Source organism: Empidonax traillii, unplaced genomic scaffold (assembly GCF_003031625.1).
Source record: "Empidonax traillii isolate 1590-97213 ecotype Southwest subspecies unplaced genomic scaffold, ASM303162v1 scaffold1000:size392382, whole genome shotgun sequence".
Taxonomy (NCBI): Eukaryota; Metazoa; Chordata; class Aves; order Passeriformes; family Tyrannidae; genus Empidonax; species Empidonax traillii.
In genome coordinates this window covers 369,809-386,880 of record NW_020956193.1, presented here as the reverse complement: position 1 = coordinate 386,880, position 17,072 = coordinate 369,809, and the positions used below count along the sequence as shown (strand labels likewise).

The 17,072-nt window shown below is 64.7% G+C and overlaps 1 protein-coding gene across 1 annotated transcript; it reads right to left on the bottom strand.

Annotated features, from left to right (window-relative positions):
- Nucleotides 1-529: 529 nt before the first annotated feature.
- On the bottom strand, nt 530-8,057 carry CRYBG2 (crystallin beta-gamma domain containing 2). Its single transcript, XM_027903911.1, has 19 exons — nt 6,081-8,057; nt 5,548-5,595; nt 5,346-5,464; nt 4,928-5,084; nt 4,714-4,853; nt 4,506-4,632; nt 4,168-4,203; nt 3,959-4,086; nt 3,656-3,782; nt 3,232-3,374; nt 3,024-3,150; nt 2,870-2,902; nt 2,639-2,751; nt 2,337-2,466; nt 2,021-2,160; nt 1,799-1,922; nt 1,268-1,426; nt 741-900; nt 530-618 (listed from the first exon to the last, which is right to left on the bottom strand). The coding sequence occupies exons 1-19, from the start codon at nt 8,055-8,057 to the stop codon at nt 530-532; spliced, it is 4,077 nt and encodes a 1,358-aa protein (XP_027759712.1).
- Nucleotides 8,058-17,072: the final 9,015 nt, after the last annotated feature.

Below are 17,072 nucleotides of genomic sequence, written 5' to 3'. Positions count from 1 at the left end.
GATCCCAGGGCACAGCTTGGCCAGCGCTTCCCATCTCAAAACCTGTTTCCACGGAACTCCTCATGGGCACTAGAGGGCACTGGGATCCCATCCTGGGAGCAGGATTAGGCCTGGGGATGGTGGGGGACAAGGTGCTGGGGTGGGGAAGCAACTGCCAGGCTGTGGGCACTGCAAGGACAAGGAGAAGGACACCAACTACCCAGGCAGAGCTGGCCCAGACAAGAAGGGCCGTATCTTACACACGTACATAAATACAGTTCTTGGGGGATGTTGTGGGGAGGGGGTTCTGCCACTCTCCAGAGGGTCCCACGCTGGTCATGTCCTTGGGGTCCTTCATGAACCACTCTTGGAGCCCCCCAGGAGGGAGGCAGGGTGGTTACCCCCATGATGGAGGGGTTGGTGGGCATCCTTCACACCAGCAGCCGGGGCAGAGGGGTGTTTGGGGTGCGGCGTCTGTGGGTTCTGATGCCTCCTGCCCCGCTGTGGGTGTGCCCATCCTGCCCTGTGGCACTTCTGCAGGCCCAGCCCCTCAGAGCACCTCTATGTCCCAGATCTGCGTGGGTCTCTCCTCGGCCATGTCCCAAACGATGGCGTGGTCCCGGTCGTAGGTTCGGCCGCCTGTGGAGCGAGGGGGACATTTCAGGAGGGCAAACCACACTCCTGACGGTGGTGAAGGGATGGGTGCTCCATCCTGGGCATCCCTGTGAAAGAGCCCTTCCGTGCCAGCACCGAGGCCTCACCCTTTACGTCGAGGATCATGTCCTCGAACATCTGGCTGTGGATCCGTCCCTGGGAATCCACGCTCCAGGTCTGACGTGGCATCCGGGTCTCGGACCACAGCACGGCCTTGGCGCCCCTCCCAGCTGGCCCGATGACCTGCAGGCTCATGTTGGGGGCCACCTGAAAAGGGTGGTGGTGGCCAGGTCAGCCCATTCCCTCCTTCACCTCCACCAGCAAAAAGGAGCAGAGCCCCCAGAGGGTTTTCCCTGCAAATGCTGCTGGTTCTGGGGTGGGATGTGGGATGAGCAGGAAAACCCCTCAGTGAGAAGCAGGGATGGTAAGGATGACAAAACCTCTGCAGGGAAGGCAGAGACACCTTCACGTCTCCAGAGGAGACTTAGGGAGGAGAATCACCCCATCTTTGGGGGCAAGGTTGAGGTCAGACACTTGGAAAAGCTGCTGTAAACCCTAAAAGATGGCTGCGGGGTGGGGAGTCCTACCAGGGTCTTCCCCGGTCCCCTCTGCAGCTCTGGCTGTCACACCTGACCTGGTTTTTGATCAGCCCATCCTCGTAGTACCAGACAGAGCTGCTCTGCTCCCTCAGGCTGGAGACCACCACCCGCCCCGCCTTCATGTCCTCCACGTCGTCAGGGACCGCGAGGTAGAGCTCCAGCTCCTTGCTCCTGATGCGGAAATAGATCCGTCTCTGCAAAGAGAGAAACCTTTCTTTTTGCACCCAAAAACCCTCGCTGCCTGCACCTTTGGGTCCTCACCTGGCTGGGGCCTTGGGAAAGGGAGGATCCTGGACTCCACTGCCCTTCCCCCAGGAGATCCTCACCCCTCCCCAGGGCGATGGCTGTGACCGTGACCTGTCCCTCGTAGCTGGTGCAGGCAGGGCTCACCACACTGGGATGCCACGGATTTTACAAGGCAGTTGCCCACAGGGAGTGTTTCGCCACCGAGGCAGCCACTCCCAGGGAGGGGGGGGTCAAGGATCTGAGACTCCACGTGAGCCACCTGCCCTGGGGTTTTGGGGTTCACCCCGCCAGGTGCCACCCCCCCCAAAGGTGACACTCACCTGGCGGATGGGGTAGAGGGACCCCACGTGCTGCAGCCCGCTGTAGGTCAGCCAGTTGGTGATCTCGGTGCAGTCCAGCAGCCACTGCCGCCCTCGGAAGTCACCGTGCTCACACAGCACCCAGCTGTGGGGACAGGATGGGACAGGACAGGTCACCCTGGGTGGGCAGGGCACGCCCACTGGGTGCTGGGGGAGCGGGGCCAGGGGCTGGGGCTCACTTACATGCCACCTTTGACGCGCACGGACAGCACGTGGTTGTTGAAACCCTCCGCCTGCAGACTCCGCACTTCGGAGTTGAGCTCGATCTCCTTCCCCTCGAAACACTCCAGCCCGTGCAGGAAGATGGAGGGCTCCGAGAAAAACTGTGGGAGATGGGGTGGGAAGGGGGAAGGTGGGAGGAGTGAGCACCCCATGGGGGCAGAAGGGATGGAGAGTCAGAACAGGGGATGCCTGTGGGAGGGGAAAAAAGTCCTAGGGGGTTATGCTATGGGGAAGGGAAAGGAAAAAGGGAAAGGGGAAAGGGAAGGACTGTACTCACCAGTGGAACCTTCCTCAAGGAGCGGATGGTGGTGGAGCAGAGGCAGCCCATGGCACTGAGCGTGGGGTACTCACCCTCGGACAGCACGTGCTGCTCCCCCGCGAAGTCCTGCCCGTCAAACAGGATCCAGCTGGCAGGGAAGAGTGTGCCCAGGCTGACACGGCCATTGGGGTGGGCATCCATCCCTCCTGTGACCCCCTCAGCACCCCCATCCCACCCACGCTCTGGGGGACCCCCATGGGGCTGCTGGCTGGGGTGATATCCCTGTTCCCATCCCAGTGGCAGCAGCGAGGACACCCCACCTGCCCCCACGGACTCTGCAGGAGCGTGGGATGAAGGCGTCGGGCAGGGCCCCCTGGTCCTCCTCGAAGGCAACATGATCCCCCGAGAAGTCAGGCTCCGAGAAGAGCAGGATCTGGGAAGGGGGAGCAGAGGGGCTTGTTAAAGGGGCGCAAAACATCCCCACCACCCCACAAGGGACCACATCCCCCGGGGGGGGGACCACATCCCCCTCCCCATCCGCCACTCCTGACCTTGGAGACGAAATGGAGGTTGTGTTCCCTGACCTGGAAGGAGACAGAGAGCGGGGCTGGTGGGTGTCTGGCCTTGGCCCCCACGCCAGCCCCGCACATGGCAGCAGCAGGGGGTGCATGGTGGGTGGGGGTGTCCCCCTCCCAGCGCTCTCACCTGCAGGATGGGCTGTGCCGAGGCGATGTGGCAGTCGGTGGCCCCCCAGTCCTCGCAGTTGCGGTACACCCCCTTCTCCAGGACGTACTGCTCGCCCGAGTAGTTGGTGCCCCCGTAGGCCACCCACCTGATGGGAAAAGGTGGGTGCTGGCTCATCCCCACCCTCCCCCGTCCCCCCAGCCCCTCTCTGCCCCGGCCCTGCACTCACACGCCGCTCAGCACGTGGATGGACTGGGTGACGGTGCCGTAGCCGGCCAGCTGCGTGTCGGGGAGCGCCTCGCTCAGCTCCACGCTCGGGCCCTCCTCAAAGTCCATGGCCTCGAACAGGACCAGTGCTGGGTCAGAGAAGTCCTGCAGGGAGAAGAAGACCCCACCCCAGCCCCTCGGTCTGTCAGGGGAAGGGGCTGTGGGCCAGGCACACACACAGACGGGGTCCTGCCTGGCCTCAGGGACTCCAGGGGGAGTGGGAGCAGCTCCCAAGCCTCTGAGTTTGTGGGATCTCAGGCCATGCCCAGCTGCCTGATGCAGGTAGAGAAGGCTCCCTTTTGGGGCATGAGGATGGGATGGGGGTGCCTGGCTCTCCCTGCCCACATTGGGTCCTTCCCAAGCCATGCCACCATCCCTGCCCTCACCGTCCGTATCAGCCGAAGGGACATCAGCTCCTTGCTGTAGCCACCCCACTGCCTCCAGTCCTGGTATTCCCCTTCCTCCAGCAGGTACTGGTGTCCACGGAAGCCTTCCTTCTCGTAGCCAACCCAGCTGTGGCACAGGCAGGCACAGGCAGTGAGGTTTGCAGAGGATTTCCAATTTCCCAAATGACCCTTGGCCATACCACATCCCTGGGCAGCTCCTCCAAGCCCTTTCCCAGGGATGGCCGTCACCTTCCCAGCCTGCTCCAGCCAGGATGCCAGTCCTGCCCAGCTTGTGCCACTCACCAGCCACCCAGGACACGCAGGGAGCCCACGGTGGGCAGTGCTGGCTCAGCAAGGCTCTTCAGGTCGTAGATGTCTCGGCTGATGGTGAAGCTGCGGCCCTGGAACCCCGCAGACTCATAGATCAGCACCTGGGGACACAGTGAGGTGAGAATGGTCCCATGGATGTCCCAGCCCTCACTGGGCTCTCCAGGCACTGGTCCAGCACTCACCTGTGGCTCTCCAGGTCTCTCCACGACAGGGCAGCCCTGGAAGGAGAAGGAGACCCAGTGAGGCTTCAGTGGCAGGAGGGGACATTGCAGGGACATCTGCTTCCCCCCATTAAAGCTTGGGCTGGTTTTTGGGCCATTTTCATTCAAGAAGCTCTTTTGGAGCTTTCCTTCACCCCCAGTGCTCAGGAGTGCTTTCCAGAGCCACACTTGGCACATTTCCTCACCGAGCTCTCACCGATGTGAATTGGGAATTGCCAGGACATGCTCTCACCTGTCATGCCCAGGGCTGGGCACAGCCCTGGCACCCAAAGAACCACAGGCCAGCAACCAGCACTCACCAGCCTGATGGGGTGCATGGAGCAGATGGATGGGTCCTTTGCTCCCCAAGCCTTTAAATTGGGGTACCCGCCCGGCTCCAGAACGTAGGGGTCATCGTCGAAGAACGGCTTGGAGTAAACCAGCCACCTGGGGAAGAGGGGGAAGGCGTCACACCCCTCTCTCCCAGCCCCCAGCTGGGCACCCTCCCGGCCCCACAGCCCCACTCACAGCCCCGAGTGGACGATGATGGAGGCGGCAGCAAGCGCCTGTCCCTGCACGCGGGTGTCCTCGGCCGAGTCGGTGAACTTCAGCCGGGCGCCCTCGCCGTTCTCCTCCGCGAACAGGCTGATCTCGGGGGTGCGGTAATCCTGGGGGCAGAGGGGCGTTATGGGGTCCCACCATACCTCCCTTTTGGGGCTCTGTGGGGTGTCCCTGCACTCACCCTCACCACCCTCTTGAAGGAGCCGATGCGGAAGGGGCGGCTGCCGCGGGGCTGCCCGTTGTCCCCGTAGGCCGTCCAGGGGTTGTTGATCTCCACGTCCCCCTCGGCCAGCACGCACTTGCGCCCGTGGAATCGTGGCTTCTCGTACATCACCCACCTGGGAGCGGCGTGGGAGGGGGAATCCTGCTTTACCCACAGCCCTGTGGCCACCAGGAGGGAGCCTCGGGGCAGAGTGTGGGTGGGGACGTCCTGCCACCGCCGCGGTGCTGGATCTAATTAGCACCGGCAGGACGGTCACTCCTGAACACCAGGCTGGGACCTGGCCGACATCCCCGGCACAGGGAATGCACAACAAACCCCAGCCCAACCCTCCCTCTGTGCCCTCTCCACGTGTCCCTGCCGTGCTGCTGTCCCCTACCCGCCTCGGATGACACGGATGGAGATGGTGTGTGAGAGCTCCCAGGACGTGGCATCGGGGACGTCGCCCCAGATCTCCCGTTTCTGTCCCGCGAAGCCGGCATCGGAGTAGAGGATGATCTGGGAAGGGGTGACACAGAGGACAAGTGCCATGCCATGCCCTGTTCAGCCAGCCCAGCCCGGCCCCACCACCTTCCCTGTACCTTGCCAGGTCTTGTGTTGATCTTCTCAAAGCCCTCCTTGTCCTCCTGCTGTGAAGACCCGAGGGGAGGGGAGTGTGAGGAGCAGAGAGAAACATCGGCTGCACCAGCCATCTCCCTGCAGCCCGGGGAAGCCGCAACCTCGCGTCTGGCGTCTGCCAGACCCTCCCACCGCCCCGAGCAGCCACACCTCGAGCATTCCTGCACTGCTGGGGATCAGCCTCCTGCCTGACCTGGACCCTCCTGTCACCCTCCCAGCATCGATGGTGGCACCCTCCCATCACTTGACCTCACAGCCTCCTGTCATCCCTGATGGTATCCTCCTTTCCCCCATCCTGGTATCCTCCCATTACCCTTCCCAGTGCCTTCCCATCACCTATCCCAACACCAGTACTTTCACCCCATGGCCCCTCTGATGGGAAGCCATATGTTGGGAGCAGGGAAAGGTGTTCCCAGGGTCCAGCCCCCATGACCTTCCCCACGTGCCCAGGAGGGCAGAGCATCCCCCCGCACGCTGTGTTGTGCGATTCACTCACCAGGACATCATCGGGACACAGGGCCATGGTGCCCTCTGGCTCTTCAGTGACAGGAGGGACGGAGCCAGAACTCAGGGCTTCCATCATGGCCATCTCAGGGCTAGAGTGGCCACCATGGGCCAGCCCGTTGTGGTCCCTGAGTGTGGACGAGCCTGTGGCCCCATCCCTGTCAGGCAGCTCGAGCAGGGCAGCGCTGGGGGACTTGAAGCGGCTGTAGAGCACACTGTTGTCCAGGCGTGAGTAGGGCTTGCCCTCATCAGCTCCAGCTGCCCGCTGCTCCAAAAAGTGGGAGAGCAGAGCCATGCCCTTGAGGACACTCCCTCGGAAGAGCACGCTCTGCTCGGCCGAGCCCCCAGGCACCAGTTTGGCTTTCTCATCTGCTCCCAGCGTCCCCAGGAACGAGCCCCCCTCCACCCTGTCCCTGGGCACCCCGTGGAGGGTCCTGGTCGGTGCCCGCTCCTCGGGGGTCAGGTAGGGGTTCTCGATCTCCTCCTCCTCCTCCTCCTCCTCTTTGGGGGTCTCCTCTGGCTGCCCCACCGGGCCCCGCGCCAGCAGCTCCCACAGGGCCTGGGGCAGGGACACGGGAGCTCGGGGGTCCACACGGTCCTCGTGGATGGGGGGCAGAGCTGCACAGCGGCCCAGAGCCGACGGCCGGGGCTGCCGGGGGGCCTTGGGGGACTTCCTCATCTCCGAGGGCTCCATGTTGCGGAGCGTGTCCACGAAGATCTCCATGTCCACCAGCAGTTCGGGGTCCTCCTCAGTCGTGTCCGGGGGGCTCTCAGCTGGGGGGTCAGGGGCTGGGGGCTCGGCGGGGGGTTCTGGGGTGCTCTCAGGTTCTTGGGCTGTGCTCTGGGGGTCTCGCATTGTGTCATCCCCCTCCAGCTCAGTCTCAGCCTTTGTTGGTGCTGGGGTTTTGGATGAAGGCTCTGGACCATCGCTCTCCGAGGAGGAGGGGGTTTTAGGATTGCAGTCAGCTCCCGGGGGGCTCTCTGTCCTCGGTGGCGTGGCTGGAATGGTGTCATCCACGTCTGCCACGCTTCCCTCTCTTGCGCCAGCCGGATCAGTCTGGCCACCGGCGTCAGCCGAGGGACACTGCGGGGAGCTGGTTATACTGGTTTGTGTGTCCCCAGGCCTGTCGCCGTCTCCCGGGGTTGCGTTCACCGGCTTGGCTTCGGCTTGCGGCGAGTCTTTCTCCGCCGGGCATCCCTCAGCCGGCAGCCCGGTGGCCTCTGCGGTGCCCGGCGAGCTCCCGCCGCCCTCTGCAGCCCCAGCGGAGCCACTGCCGTCCTGCCCGGGGCTCTCCCGCTGTGACGGGGCCGTGGTGGCACCGGCAGAGTCGTGTGTCCCGTTTGGGGCTTCCCGTGGCTCAGCCCCGGCTGCGTCCCTGCCCGTCCGCAGCACCGTGACCTGCCTGGCCCTGGGCAGGGCGGGGACGCAGCCGGGCTTGGCCGCGCACGGGGCACCGGGACCGTCCCCGGGTCCCCCCGCGGGTCCCCCCGCGGGGCGGGTGGGCAGCAGGGTGCCGTGCACGTAGCTCTCCCTGTGCACGGGCACGTCGCGGGGGGAGCCCACCGGAGAGGGGGTGCTGTCTCCGCCAGCCCCCGCCTTCCCCCTCTCGTCCTGCCGCCGGGGCTTCTGCGCCGGGGAATACACCTGGGAGAAGATGGGGCCGTGCGCGGTGAAGTCCTTGAGGAGGTTGACAGAGGACGAGTGTTCCCGGTGGGCCACGGTGGCGGGGCTCGACCCCGTCTTCTCCACGATCTCCCTCTCCCAGGCCTGCAGCAGGAGAGACACGCGGGACGGACTCCCCTCCCGGCCACGGGAGCTCCCTGTGCTCTCCAGCCGCCGCGACACCAGCGAGACCTTCTGGAAGCGGGACCTGCCCTCGGGTCCCGGAGCCCCTGCCGCCTGCTTCATGCTCAGCTCCGCGCTGGAGATGAAGCCCCTGCTCTTGGCGTGCCGGAGCGCTGGATCCATAACAGTGGGAATGCCGTGGCCCTGTAACACCCCACACTGCCGGGCTCAGCCCCGGCGGCTGCCACGCTGGGGCTGGTGGAGCTGCAGGGAGAGAAGGAGACCCTGGGAGAGCTGAGCAGGACCACCCCCGCGGGGAACAGCCCTGAGCCCCAAACCAGACCCTCAAACCCCATAGGCCTCCCCTCTGATCCTTTAGGACACTTAGGGAGGGGATCCCGTGAACACATCTGGGGCGTCTTGTGGTGCCCAAGTCACCCATCCTGGCATGTGCAGGGCACCGTGGGTGGCTCTGCCTGCCCGTGCCAGCGCTGCTGTATCCAGCAGGGATGGGGAGAGCTCCTCTCTGTGCCACGGTGGGCTCTGGCAGAGCCTGGCACGGCGCAGGTGAGCGTGCAGGATGCAGCCGGGCCGGGCTGTGCCCCGAGCTGTGCCGTGCCCCAAGCTGAGGGATGAGTCAGGCGGGCAGCAGGGCTGCGCCGAGTCAGCAAATGCAGCAAACAAACAAGCCCAGAAAACAACAGGCAAGCTGCTCCGTGGGGCAAAGGGCCTGGCTGGGATCGAGACCAGGGATGGGGCAGTTGAGGGATTCTCAGGGGGAGGTGGGAACTTGAGCAGCAGCATCCCTTGACCTTTGCCCTGGGGCTGTGTGGCAAAGGTGAGATGGCTCCATCCACCTCTGCAGCCCCATCAGCACGAGGAAACGAGCTGGGATGACCACCCAGCGCTCACTCACTGATCCAGGCTGGTCCCCAGCACTCAGCTCCACGCCCTGGCGTGAGTGCTGCAGGGTGGGCATTGCTGTGGTCCCCGGGGTGCAGGGCAGGGGACAGGGACACATGTGCCACCTCAGCTCAGGAGGATGCTGGTGGAGGCTTTGCTGTGCCGTGGCTGCGTCCCTGACCCAGAAGGATTTCATTGCTGGGTTTGGGATTGGGAAGCAGCTGACACAGCAGGTGCTGGGGAGGGAGCTGGAAGTGCACCCACATCCCAGCATCTCCCAGTTAGGAGCTGTTTGGTGTCACCGCCCAGCTACAGGGACAGTGGTAGGGATGAGGCTTTGGGGTCAGCCCAAGGACAGGCTGTGATTGAGGTCCCCATCTGGGAATGGGGACACCTCCCTGCACAGCCCCAGGGCTGGTTTCCTTGGGGGACACCTCTGGAGAGGGCTTTATCCTGCACCAGCTGGATGGGATCCATCCAATGGTGGCAAGCTGGGCTTTCCCAGTCCCTAAGGGGATTGTGGGGCTGGGAGCAGGCAGGGAAGTGCTGGGTGCAGGCAGCTGCCTGCCCCTTCTGCCAGCCCGCCACGCGCCCTCCAGATCCTGCTCTCCCCGGCCTGGCAGGTCTTTCCAGTACAGATAGGAAGAGTTTGTGTCATTTTTCCGGAAGGTGATGAGACCTTGTCTGGGACAGCCAGCACTGCTCGAGGCTGGGACCAGCCTGGGTGGGGCCGCACATCTGTGTGGGCAAAGCCACAGCTGGATCCCCAGGGCCACAGCTGGATCCTCAGGGCCACAGGATCCCCAAGGTCATGGCATTCACCAGAGGAAGAGGGATTGTGTGCACTGGCAGTGGAGAGGAACAGCTGCCATGCCCGTGGCCCCAGGATGGCACCGGGACAGGGACGCCGTCTCCGTGCAGCACCAGGGTGCTGGGGGAAGGCAGGAGCTGCTGACTCAGCATCCTGCCTCTCACCTGGAGCTGGATTTCCAAAGATTTACAGGTCTGTCTTTCCCAAGAACTCCAGGTCTGTCTTTCCCATCCCACCCCTGCAGCTGGATCCAGCACCTGGTGCCACCCTGGGCCACTCGATGCCCCACGGGCCCTGGGAAATGAGGTCACCCAGAGCCCTGCTCTGCCCCAGCACCCCATCTTCTGCTGAAATGATTCCTACTGCAGTGATGGGTCAAGGACACAGGGACATGAGGACAAGCCCCTGCAGTTTCCCGGCTGCTCCTGCCGGCCATCCCTGCCTGCCTGGACATGCCACGCTGGATCCAGTGGTGTTGCCACACCGGGGCACCAGGCATGGATAATTAATCTCCCCTGGCCAAGCCAAGCCAAGCCAACCCACTGAGCTCGTCTGCTGCCTCCTGCCATCCCAAAGGGTCTCCCAGCACCCAAGTCGAAGGCACGAGGTGCCGTTTAATGTTCAGAAGAGACGGAGGGGGCTGAGGGCGGCAGCTGCGGCTGCCTTTGAGCCGGTGACCACGGATTAAGCCGAGCCTCCGGCCACGTTGGGCTGAGCCCTGTCACCGCGGGGTGAGAGCGGACCTGCCACCTTCAGGAGAATCAGGGATATGAGTTGGGTGGCTGCTGAAAGGGTTGAGGTTCACGGGGAGGGCAGGGAACCACCGTCTCCCCTCGCTGCCCCTGCCTCCCCCCGCTGAGCCGTGTCACGGGCAGCCACATGCTACACGGAGGAGGGGGACAGGGGTGACAAGAGAGCCCCGCCGTCCCCTCAGCCCAGGTCGTGAGGTCACCAGAGATGTAGGAGCCCTAGCTCACTCTGTTGCGTCTTGGAACGCACTCGGGTGGCAGGAGCAGGATTACACCCCCCGCAGCCCCCCAGATTCGGGGACTAAAGGTGAGAGGAGCCGACCTGGGCTCATCTCCCACCTGCCGGCCCCATCCCTCCTCCCTGGCCAGTGCTGATCCCGGCAGGGGAGGAGGGACCCATCCCAGCGCCTGCCAAGCCGGGGCACGGGTCCAAGCACCGGGGCAGCCCCTGCGGTTGGCAGCGGGACGGCAGCACCGGTGCTCTCCTCTCCCAGCGCCGCGGAACCCCCCTCCCTGCCAGCACCCATGCAAATGGGGCCAGCCCAGGCAGCGCCTTTGCCCGGGGGCCCCCCACCCTGCACCCCCCTGTACCTGCCGGCCGAGGGTCCCGCCGTGGCAAGCGGGGTGCTGTGCCGTGCCGTGCCGTGCCGTGCCGTGCCGTGCCGTGCCGTGCCGTGCCGAGCGGGCTCGGGGTGCTGCTCCCTGCACACCACACAGCTGGGCGGACCGGCAGAGTCACCCTGAGCACCCAGCCCTGAGCACCCAGCCCTGGCGCAGCGGAGGTTTGGCATTCCTCAGGTGCTGACAGCCGGGGAGCCGGTCAGGCTGGTTCCCAGCACCCAGCTCCTCTGTTTCCTCCGACTCAGCAGCGCCGGGAGGGAGCGCAGCCAGCCTGGGTGGCTCTGGGCCCCCCGGACCCCTGTCCCGCCACCCACCCCGCGAGGGCGATGGTCCCTCAGAGGGGACCTCAGTGACCAGCTTTGTCACTGCATCTCCAGCCATCACGGTGGCCCCACCATCGCTCCGGCTACGGGGCTGGCAGTGTCCCCACACACTGCGGTGAGGGGCTGGGGCTCCCCAGGGCTGTGATTGCACCCGGATTAATCGTGGGGGGTCCCAAATGGAGCCCCTCAGCACCGCAGGACATTCCTGGGAGGCTCCTAACACGGGGAGATCTCTCAGGCCTCAGAGAGCTGGGTCTGTCGAGGGGCTACACACTGGCTTGGGGGTGGCATGGAGGTCACAGTAGCCCTGGGCCACCACAGGAGACCTGACCCCGGGGCGCAGAGCCCTGTCCCGGCAGGGCTCGGAGCGCAGCAGAGCCGACACCCGCCCTGCATCCTCACCCTGCCCTCCCGCTCCTCCCCAGCCCCGCGGGAGCCCGTTGCGGTGCCAGCCTCACCCCGGGGCCACCACTCCCGGCTGCTGGCCCAGCCCAGGAGCCTCCCTGGCCACCGCCAGCCCGGCGCAGGCGGCCACAGTTCAGCTCCGGTTGGGTCGCCCGGGGCCACCCAGCTCTGGGTGCCACCAACTCACGTGCTGGGGGAGCTGAGGCAGAGCCGAGCTTGCTCTGCCGAGTTTTGGCAGAGCCCTGGGACCCTTCCAGTGCCTTCGCGGGGACCCCAAGAGTGGCTGAGCAGCCGTGAGGGGACTGGCTGCCCATCCCCGTGGCTCCAGCACAGGAGCAGGATCTGGGCCCAGCATCCCTCCCGTGGGTCCTCCCCCTGTGGGCTCCCGTGAGGAGCAGCAATGGGGGGGTCCCGGCAGCCCCAGGACCACACTGTGTCAGTGCGTTTGTTACCGTGTGTGCATGCATGTGTTTAGCATGTAGAAGCATGTGCAAGCGTGTGTACGTGCCAAACCAGCCGAGCCAGCCGGCTGCGGCTCTGCGGGGAGCGGGATCTCCCTTCCACGTCCCTTTGCACCGCCGGGGAGGGTTTAGTCAGCGCTGGGGAGGGTCCTGCCCGCAGCAAACCAGTTCCCCGGGCACTGGGGCAACTGGAGGGACACTGGGGCGAGCCTGGGCTTTGAGTCACTGTGTGCAAAGGGAGGGACACGGTACGGGGCACGCTGAAGTGGGGGGGGGACGGGCAGGCTCAGCCTCAGCGCCCAGAGCAGGGAAAACAGGGCCAGGGGGAGCCCCAGAGCACCCCGAGTCCTCCCGGGGGTTGTAGGGGCGTCCTGCTGTCACCCTCCCTCCAGGCAGGGGGAAATGAGAAGGTAGCAGAGGGAAGGGGAAGGGGAAAGGGAAGGAGAAGGAGAAGAAGGAGGAGGAGGAAAAGTAAAAGGAACCCTCCACGGTCTGTGTCGCCTGCACCCTCCCCTGGGTGAACTTGGTACCTGTACCCCATTCCCAGGGGAGAAGCACCCCGAGAGTGCAGCTCTGGCCACATCTGCAATGAGTTTCCAGGTGTCAGCTCTGGGGAGGGGGCTGAGCCAGGACACGGCTGCTGCTGTTTAACAGGTGATGACTGTGGATGTACCAGCCAGCTCGGCTGCACTGGGATCACCCTGCCCAGGGCTTGATGTGTCCCAAGCACCCCGAGAAGGAGGAAAACCAGCGGTGAGAGGAGGAGGATGCAGGACAGGCCAGTGCTTTGGGAGGTAGGAACCAGCCACGGGAGGAGAGGCTCCTGCTGTGCCTCCCCCTCCCCAGATCCCCCACTGAAAAGCAATTTTCTCCCCCACTGCCTGGTTTGCTGTCAGGGGGAGGCTTGAACCGGGGTGGGGGGATTTAGGGGGCGAGGGCAGACCTGCAAGCCCTGGTCTGTGGGGGTCTGCTGTCTTGGGGGAATATCTTTCAGCTATCGATTCCCCTTTATCAGGGAGCAGGAATATGTATGGGCTGAAATCCTGATCAATCCCAGCTCTGCAGCCGATCAATCAGCTGCTGCCCGAGGGCTTTTATGGAAGGGAGCTGCCGAATTTGGGCACGACCCATCGCTCCAGGCCAGGGGACAGGGTTGTCCCCACCCACCTTTTTCTTATGGAAAGGCAGGAAGCTGGGGGAAGCCTGGCACCAGGCAGCACCCCACAGGGCACCCCTCAGGCACGCTCCTCACCCTTCCCTTGCCGGGGTTAATGCCCTAGTGGGTCCCATTTGGGATGGCAGCAACTGTGGGGAGGCCAGTGCCCTAAACCCAGAGCTGTGGGGCACCCACAGCAGGCAGAAAGCAGCCCCAGGGGAGTATTTCTGAGGTGTGGGGAAGGTTAGAGCCTTCTTGGGAACACACTTGTGTCAGTGCAGCCCCATCCCTGTGATCCCAGTGCTGGGAGGTGTCGGAGCATCCCTCAGTCCCAGCAGGGCTTGTTAGAGGCACAGGGCGAGCGGGGGAGCACAGGGGGCCACTGAGGGGAAGAAGCAGCACCATGGCCTCCATTATTGATTGCTTTGTAGCCAAAGGTCAGCAGCGAGCGTGGAAGGATGGGGAGGAGGGAGGTGGGTGGCACTGGGATGTGAGGGGCTTTCTGCCAGTGCTGGGGCCGTGCCGTGGCAGGGGTGGAGTGCCTGGCATGGGTTCCCATTGTACAGGCACTCACTGGTCACTGATCCCCCCCTCGTGCCTCAGTTTCCCCACCTGCAGATGGGATGGCAGGGCTGGGTGGTCGTCACCAGGGTGGTTGGGGAAGGAGGCACTGGGGGCTGTGGGGAAGAGCCTGTGCCCACGGGAGGGAGGTGGAGGTGGGCTCAGAGGGGGTTAGAACAGGTCTGTGTGTCTCTGTGCAGCTGGGAAGGCTGTGCCTTTGGGATGGGCAGGGAGGGGGATCAGTTTTCCCTGCCAGAGGTTGCTTTTCAGCTGGTTGGGGTCTTCCCAATGGGCAAGTGGTGACAGTGACTGTGCTGGGAGATGGTGCTGGAGCCTCAGCCCCCGCAGCTTCATTTTCCATGGCCCTTCAGCCCCCCAGGACACCTGGTGGGGTTTGCAGCACCATGGGGACAGCAATCCCAGTCTCTGCCAAAGCTGTGACCTGCGTGCCTGGGCTTTGCACATCCCTGGGGCCTCATCCTGCCGGGATCAGGGCTGGATGGAGCCGGGCAGCCCCCGGGCAGCTCCGCGGTGCCAGACCATGGGCAGCACCGCCGGCACTGGGCTCCACAGAGCGCTGCCCTCGCCCCGGCCGTGCCGAGGGGGAAGATTTACAGGCTGTCAGAGCCGGGGCCAGAGGTCAGCAGGGGTCAGAAAGTCCATTTCAGTGAGGTCACTGTCCACTTCTTTCAATCTAATGAAGCCATTATTTGTGAAAGCGGCCGCTTTGCCGGCTATTCCCTTGAAGCCGAGCAGGGCACAGCGACCGGCTCTGAAAGAACAGGAAGGAGTCCCCTTCCCTTTCGCATTTGCCATTCAACAGGCCCCCAAAACAAATACACCACACACGGAAATATGACGCGGGGATGTGTCACCGGCACCGGGGGAGATGAGGTTGGGATGGAAAGGGACGCTGCCTGGAAGTGCCACGGCCGGGGATGTGGCTGTGTCACACGGATGGAAAGTCACTGAGGATGGGCAGAAATTGCTGAGGAAGTTGCTGCTGCAGCTGCTGTAACTAAATAGTTACAAGAAAATGCCTCAGGGGCTGCTGATCCACCAGGAAGGGGCTGGGGGGGGAAGCCGGTGCAGGGTAGTGGATTATTTTTGGAAGGATTGGTTTGGGAGAAAGCAAGGGCTCATTCCTCACCACATCCTTCTGCCCTACCCTCACACCTCTGCACGGGAGTGAAACGTGTAGGAAACTGGCTGTGCCTTCCCCAAACCCCAGGCAAAAAGGGGAAAGTGGGGAAGGAGCTGGGACTGAGGGAGGGATGAACTGAAAAGGATGGAGCCACATGGAGGGGCCTCTGGTGCATCTTGGGTTAATTTTTTTTCTCTCTTGCCCCAGCTATTCCACAAGTGAGAGGAAAACAAGAATAAACACGGCCTGTGGACCCAGCCCCGGCTGCCAGGAGAGGGGGCCAGATGCATCCCAGCTCCACAGACACTGGGAAGGACCACGATCCTGGATCCCCACCAGGGACAGCTGTGGGTGCTGACAGGAACCAGGGGAATGTGAATGTGAGCAAGTGTGGACAGGCACCGTGGTTTCCCTCTTGCCAAGACTGTCACCAGCCTTGTCCACTCCACCAGCCCTGTCCCAGACAGGGAGCTCTGCAGGCTCCCTGGTCAGGGGGGAGTGGGAATCCCACAGGAAGCACTGGCCAGACTCTGCTCTCTTGCTGCTGCAGATGACGGGCTGCTCGTGGCCTTTGAGGACTCAGCTGAAGACTGATGTTAAGAATAAGAGCAGCGTGGTCTATTCCCGTTAAGATAGGTGTGGAGATGAAGTGGCACCTGTGAAAGTCACATGTGGGTGGGTCACTGCAACCCCCACTCCACCTGTGTCCCGTGGGATGCTGATTCACCTCTGCTGTGGGTGCTGGCAGAGCCCTGACAGGCCGGGGAAATCCCAAAAGAGAAAAAGCATCCTCGTCCAACGCCTCCTCCTCCTCTTCCTCCTCCTCCTCCTCCTTTGCCGTCACGCCAGACCCGCGGGTGGGAGTCCAGCTCGGCTCTGGGGGGAAGGGGCAACGCGGAGCCCCCGAGTGTGCGGGGCGAGAGGAGGAGGAGGACGAAGGGCAGGGGGAGGAGGAGGAAGGGCGGGGGAGGAGGAGGAAGGGCAGGGGGAGGAGGAGGAGGAAGGCCGCCGCCAGGACCCTGGACAGGGCCGCCCTGTTCAGCACCACGGCCAGCGCCGGCGGCCCCGCGAGCGGCGGAGCCCCCGCGCGGGGATTCCCCACGCGGGATTTTACGGGCAACACTCTCCTGGCGCGGGGGTCCCCCCGCAGGCGACACCACGGCGGTCCCCGCCGTGCCCAGTGACCGCACAGTGACCCCCCCCCCCCAACGCTGATACCCCGCGCGATGACACCACGCGGGGTGAGTCCCGCGTGGGGCGGCCGCGGTGGGCGCAAACACCCCCCTTTCCCCGGCCACACTTCCTCCTGGAGGAGGGGGCACCGTGGGCTCGGCCCGGTGCGGGGGGCGGTGCGGGGACCCCCGGGCACAGCCCCGGGAGGGGCTGCGGGCGGCGCTGTGCCCCCGCGGCCGGGGCATTGTCCGCCTCCGGAAATGCAGCCGCTGGTCACTCGCCCTTTGTCCCCGCCCGGCCCGGGGGGCGACGGGACCCCCCGCCCCCGGCACCGCCTCGGCACCGCTCCCCGCCGCCCGTGCCGCCGGTGCCGCTGAGGCGGGGGTCGTGCATCCCTTGAGGGGTCGCACGGTCCCCTGGGGGTGCGCGCCCCACTCGAGGGACGTGGGATGGGGCCGGGGGCGCAGGAAGACCCCACTGTCCTAGACACTGTCCTAGAAAACCGCCCCCCTCAGGCCTTACGGCATCAGCCCGTGCCGGTGCCAATCCCCCCCCCGTCCCACCGTGTCGAGGCTCGCAGGTGGCTCCACTCGTGGGGAGGGGGCGCGGGGAAACGACATGGAAACTCCCCCCAGTCCGCAGTGGTCCCACCTCCTGTCCATCCCCCCCCGGGGGTCACCTCTTCCCTTGACAGGTGGCCTCGCCCCTAAGTGCCCTAAGTGTGGGGGGGTCAACCCACACAACCCCCCCCTCTCCAAATCCCTCCCGGAATGTGTCGCTATTACCGAGGGGGGGTTAATTAGGATCACGTGGGGACGGGATGGCGGAGCAGGGCCCGGCGCCCCCCGGCCCCGCGGGTGGGTCCTGGGGGTGGGGGGGGGGGGGGGGGGG